This window comes from Apteryx rowi, unplaced genomic scaffold, assembly GCF_003343035.1.
Source record: "Apteryx rowi isolate R43461 unplaced genomic scaffold, aptRow1 scaffold_45, whole genome shotgun sequence".
Taxonomy (NCBI): Eukaryota; Metazoa; Chordata; class Aves; order Apterygiformes; family Apterygidae; genus Apteryx; species Apteryx rowi.
This window is the reverse complement of record NW_020450705.1, coordinates 3849015-3855088: the sequence shown is the minus strand read 5'-3', so window position 1 is coordinate 3855088 and position 6074 is coordinate 3849015. Positions and strand designations below refer to the sequence as shown.

General features: G+C 53.0%; 1 protein-coding gene and 1 long non-coding RNA gene across 2 annotated transcripts in view; one reads left to right on the top strand and one right to left on the bottom strand.

Moving 5' to 3' along the window:
• LOC112971607 overlaps positions 1-1220 on the bottom strand; it is a 4410-nt gene extending 3190 nt beyond the window's left edge. The window contains exon 1 of the long non-coding RNA XR_003255416.1: positions 576-1220. This is a non-coding gene — a long non-coding RNA (uncharacterized LOC112971607). The remainder of the gene's footprint in view (positions 1-575) is intronic.
• BTG2 (BTG anti-proliferation factor 2) lies at positions 53-4427 on the top strand. Its single transcript, XM_026077201.1, has 2 exons — positions 53-305; positions 1227-4427. The coding sequence occupies exons 1-2, from the start codon at positions 149-151 to the stop codon at positions 1565-1567; spliced, it is 498 nt and encodes a 165-aa protein (XP_025932986.1). The 5' UTR covers positions 53-148; the 3' UTR covers positions 1568-4427.
• The last annotated feature ends 1647 nt before the right edge of the window (positions 4428-6074 follow it).

Below are 6074 nucleotides of genomic sequence, written 5' to 3'. Positions count from 1 at the left end.
CTCCCCGGGCAGGTCCATTTAAGGGCGGCGCGGCGGCGGCGGCGGCGCACTGCGAGCCGAGCGGAGCAGAGCGAGGCGCAGGGCCGGGGAGCCGCTGCCGCCAGCCTTAAAGGGGCCGCGCCGCCACCTCCTCCCGGGAGCCCGAGCCATGAGCCAGCGACGTAGCGGCAGCGGCCCACGGGCGGACATGGCCCCCGAGATCGCCGCCGCCGTGGGCTTCATCTCCAGCCTGCTGCGGACGCGGGGCTGCGTCAGCGAGCAGCAGCTGCAGGTGTTCAGCGGGGCGCTGCGGGAGGCGCTCGCAGGTGAGACGCGGCCCCCGACAGCGCGCAGCCACCGGGGCCGCCCCCGCCTCCCCCTCCGGGKCTGGGGAGAAACTTTCCGGGCGCCCCGAGCGGCGGGGAGGAAGTCTCGGGACGAGCGCAGCCCACCCGTGTTTCCCTCCGCCCTCCCCGGGGCCGGGCGCCCACCCGTGTCCTTCCCCAGTACCCAGCTGTGGCTCCCGCCTGGGCCAGGTGCCCACCCGTGTCCCTTTCGGGGTTGGGTGCCTGCACGCATCCTTCCCCGGCACCCACCTGCGTCCCCCTGGGCTGYGGGGCGAGCACCCTGCTCCCCCTCGAGAGTTTTGTCCCCTTGTGCGGCAGCCCCTCTGCTCCCAGCCCTCCTCTCCAGGACCTGGCTTGGCCCCACGCCAGCAGGGTTTCGGTGCTTCCCCCCCCCCCCACGAGTGCATCTGGGCTCGGCACTAACGGGGCGGTTCGGGSGTCTCCTCCCGGCCCGGCTCTCGCGTTATCGGTCCTGGGAAGGAACAGTTTGTTTGTCGCCGTGCTGAGATAAGGGATAGCGACGCGCCCCTGAACTTGTAGCGTGACCTGGATGTTACTCCCAGACCGCGGCGTTTCATTGCTGGTGATACCAGTATCTCCCCCGGCCACCCCAGCGGTCSAGGTGGAGAAGGTGTCGGGGTCCTGTCTGCAGCTGCTGTGGYGTTGTCCTGCCTGGGCTTTCTAGGACCCGAAGAGCCGTGCTCCTGCGCCTCGGAGCAAACGGTGACCGAGTAGTCGAGTGCTCGGCTCCGCAGCCTCCGTCTGACGGAGGGAGACTAGAGAGGACTCGGTTTTCCTCCAGCGAGTTGCAGGACTCCCTTGGGATTGCAGCAGGACGCAGACCTCCTTACAGCTGCTGCCCATCTGCTCACYGCTCTTCCCCTCTTGCTTCTCTTGCAGAGCACTACAAACATCACTGGTTTCCCGAGAAACCGTTCAAAGGCTCTGGGTATCGCTGCATCCGGATCAATCACAAAATGGACCCCATTATCAGTAAGGCAGCTAGCCAGATCGGACTCGGCCTACCGCAGCTCTACCAGCTCCTGCCCAGCGAGCTCACGCTCTGGGTGGACCCCTACGAGGTGTCTTACCGCATCGGTGAGGATGGCTCCATCTGCGTCTTGTACGAAGCGACTGCAACAAAACCTGTCAGCTCCTATGGGATGCTGACCTGTAAGAACCAGATGATGTTAGGTCGCACCAGCCCTTCCAAAAACTACATCATGACTGTCTCCAGCTAAATACTCCTCTTCTCCTTACACTGCCGAGACACAGGCTACTGTATACCTCACCTGAGGATCTATTTTTAAGATGAAGAGCTATTTATATTTTTTAAAAAAATCCAAGAAAATCCAAAATTAAAATATCAGGCACTGCTTTGGACAGAAGCAGTGTCTTAGGTGCCTTTTTTAAAGCTGTTGCAAGCTTATGAGTTTTTATTATGAAGCTGATATCTACCTAATTAGTGTTGGATGGCAATTTTGATGGGCCAGCTTGCTCACTCAGGCAGCTTGGAATGGAGGAAGAGGGGGAAGAGCCATACTGGGAAGCATGGCTTGGTGGGGGAGATGGCTGTGTTACCTTCTCCCAGTCCTGGTACCCAACAGTGTTGCTGTATCACCAAGTATTGCAATATTGTTGGAGAAGGGACGAGGGAGGTGCTCTTTCTTTCACCAAAATCCTCACTCCCCAGCTGGTCTGATCTTTCTCTGGGGCCTGGATATAGTGTTTGGGGGAACATCACCTCGTGCCTTGGTGGTGCTTGGGATCCCTCTCCTTGCTCTCGCACATCTCCTCTGGACCTGCTGACTGCAGGTGCTGCAGCTCTGCTCTGTCCCACTCCCAGTGTGAACCGATGGGGCATGTGGCCACCTCCAGCCTCTACATCTCCTGTCCACTGCTGGACTGAAGAGGCCATGGGGGTATCGGTGCCCTGTGAGATGGGRCACAGCAGAGATGGTTCCCAAGATGAGTATTGCAGCTGCTGGGGTGGTACTGGAGTGCTGTGTCTGTTCCTGGTGCTCCCCAGCAGCTGGGTTTTGCCTGCTGCTCATGCTGCACACAGAAGGTTTTTAAAACTATGAAGTCAGCACCAAACAGCTGTGAGCAACACCGTTGTTCATCTCTGGGGCTTAGAGATGTCCAGACCATGACCTGTTTGGCCCTCTCTGCGCTCCAAGAGTGGACTCTGGCCCCTTTTGCTTATACAAGTTGCCTAATCTTATGCTGATGACCTGCAGTGTTGCTTCCCCAAATGAGCTGTAGCAACTTACCTTGTGCCCTAGAGGTTGGTGTATAAGAACTTCTCTTGCCCATCTCTTAATTGGAAGTTTTGGGAGTGTCTTCCTGCTGTGTGTGGCTGTTCTGAGGTTGGGACTCTTGGGTGCTATGGTGTCATGATGTTTTTAAATTCAAACACTTCTTCCCTCTCTTCCTCCCCCGAATAATCGGCAAGTGGCTCACAGTGGGAGCTGTTATTGATAAAGGGGCATCGGTTGGTTCTGATTTCTTGGTACATAACTGTTTTGCACAACTAATGCTTGATCCTGTGCTTTGCCTGTTCAAGCAAAACTCCTCTTGGAGTCCCAGTGGTACGTGTATTCAGGGAGACTTTGCCTGAGTGATCAGGATTTGGCCCTTAAACTGTTCTGGCAACTGCAGATGGGGTGGGAAYGGCAAGTGCTGCCCTGAGACCTTTATCTACCTGTTGGGGAATGAGCCTTTACCAGGATGTTGTATGTCCATTGCCTTTTTTTAACCAGCTGGTGCTCCTCCAGTGACCCTGGGAGAAGGGATCCAGAAACCAGGGCTTTGACATGGTTTGATCTAACGAAACTTTCTCAGATCCGTTTCACAGCACATGCTTTTACCTTCCCCTTTGACCTGGCAGCTGACTGGCATAACCGGAGTTGTTCTTTCCCAGCCTTTGAGTCAAGTTCTCAAACATTTGTGCAATATATTTCTAAATCTTGGATGCTCTGGGAGAGGAAGGAAGCCTCCCATTTGCCGCAGTTCTTAGCCTGTTTATTTTAAGTACATTAGAAAATCCAGCAGAGTTTCCCAACTCTCCAATTACTTCTCATGTGAGAAGCTAGGTTTGGATTTTTGTAGTTTTAAATCATGAATCGTTGAACTGGAAAACCAGCCTCAATTGTTTTATCCTGTAAAGATGCCAAGTGGTGAGTTATTTGTCCTTGAACGGTAATAGCAGAYGGTAGCTTTGAAGTTGCATCACTTCCTTCTACATCACTTGAATTTCTCACATCAGCAAAGCAGAAGCTGAAATAAAACACTGGGGCTTTTCCCTTGGTGAACTTGTGCAATAGGTGATGTCGCAAAAAGAAAGGAATATTTGGGAACTTCCAAAAAGTGAACTACACTTTCAAGGAGGAAGGTTCCAAGTGCTGTTTTCAGTCCATGTTTTTCACCTGGGTGTGTGGAAAGCCTGAGATGAGATGTGCAGTGTCTCCAGGACAAACAGTGTGTGCTTGGCTGGATCGGAAGTTTCCCGAAGGCTGGTACTTCCTTGAGTTGTAATTTGTCGGATCAATGTGGTCTTTTAAGATTTACCCTCATACTCTCTTCCCTCTGTCTCACCAGAAAAGAGTTTGTGGGTGACCAGCCTGCAACCAGAGGAATATTCTGTGATTGCTCTTAATGTGCCCCCACTTTCAAAGCTCGTTCTTTTTGACCCTGTCATGGAGGAGCCTAACATTAAATGTGTCTTGTTTTAGCTTCAAAACCARCCAAACTTGGGTGTAATTCATTTCTCTTGTAGCTGGTTACATGTAAAAGCTGTGAATTAGTGTGCTCTGTTGCCTTCTGCCTATAAGCCTGATAGACTCAATTGCAGAGCTGAATGGTGTGTATTTTAAGAACGTGTATTTGGGGGATTTTCCTCGTTTTTTTAAAAACAAGCTGGACTGTTGAACGGGACCTGCTTTTTGTATTTGAAAATGGGAGAAAGCTTGTAAGCTACGTTTGGAGGGAGGGAGTGGATGGTTACTAATTGTATAGCAGTGTTTTTATATGCAGAATGTACAGATCCTTTGACAAAGGTATGCTTTTGTTACTTTAATAAAAATGTAGCAGTATAAATGAGCCTTGTTTTCTTGCTGGGAACGCCTTTGTGCTTACAAAGAGGGTTAGGGTTGGGATTTCAGCCTAAAACCCACACTGCAGATGCTGTGGGCTTGGTTAACGTGTGGGATAGCAGTTAATGTCCAGATGTGTCACGGAGGAGGCTTGGAAAAAAGCTCCTTACGCAGCATGCTGGCTCTAAATCTGACCCTTTAAACCTGAGGAATGAAGACTGGGAATAGGTCTGATGACTACTGCAGGGCTGTGGGCGTCTGGCCTCCCCTCCTTCCCTGTGCTGACTTTACAGGATTCTGGCTTAAGCAGCAGGGGATTTATTCACTGCAGCATTGTGGAAATCCTGGGTCCTGCCAGTGCAGGAAGAAAGGGTTATAAAGCAGATCGCCAAGTCTTTTTCTTCTCTGCACCCAACACCAGAAGCAGCATTAAAAAAACCCAAAACCTTAGAAATCAGAAATTAATGATCCTAACCAGGGAGCAGATGTCATGGAGGGCCATGACCTCTCCTTGCCCATCCTCCCCATCSCCACTGTCCTTCCAAGGGCGACTGAGCCAGCAGCCACTTGCCTGCACAGGAGGAGGGGTGAGAGCTCATGGGATTGAAGTGTTCAGGCCTGTGGAGGGTTTCTGGGACTGTCATGATAAAGGCAGCCAGGGCTGAGTCACACGAGATCCTGTTTTGGCTGTGTCTGAAGGCTGGTGACTTCAGCGTGTCCAGCCCTGAGCTGTAACCCTGGTCGCTGGGTATCAAGCTAATGTGTTTAACCCCATGTCCGCTCTTGGGGCGAGCTGCCCCTGTTCAAGGACCTTGGCTCAATTGACTCAGGACTGTTTAGTGCTGGTTTCAGTCCAAAACTCGCCAGAGCCTTTCTGGGGAGGTCACTGGAGTGCCAATTGCAGCCTGTGTGGCCCTTCCTGTGGGCTAAGGACCCGCTTCGCTGTGCAGCCCCCAGACCCGCTCCCTGGAGAAGCGGCACCAAGGAGGCACCGAAGGCCTGATCCCACCACCCTCCCAGGCAGGTGTAAAGCCCATTCCTTCTCCCTTGCTTTTATCCTAACACGCCACCTCTAAGGGGAATAATTTTGTGGACCAGTTCTGGTGCTGTGTCAAAGCCACTCCTTTTTAAACTCATCCCTTCATTAGTTTCAATAAACACACCCAAATTGCTGCTGCTTGAGCAATGAGGCTGTTAGGGAGGAAGGGCCATCCTGGTTAGCTCGGGAGTCACGCGGGTTCAAAGGCTTGTTGCATTCGGGTGGATGACGTGCGCCTGGGCCGGCGTGGCCTGTCCGGGGCGAGCATTCGGGCYGGCACGGTCCGTGGCAGGGCCAGCGTGGCATGATCCTGCGATCCGTGGCTGGTGTTGGGTCCGGCTCTGAGATTAGCCAGAATTTGAGTCGCTCATGGCCAAGATAAAAATACAGCTCTTACGCAGGGGAGTGTTCAGTGAGGAGTCAGTGATACCTGCGCAGTAACCAGATCCCCGTGCTAGCCTTTCAATAGGTGACTCATCCACTATTTTTATTTTGCTCATCATTTTTCTTCTGGTAGGATCGTGATACCTGGTGCCCCGTGGACAAGCTGGGGTGCTTCGGGGGTGCAGCTTTATCTGCCCCGCAAGCTCTTCCCAGGCTTTTTGATGCTGGGCT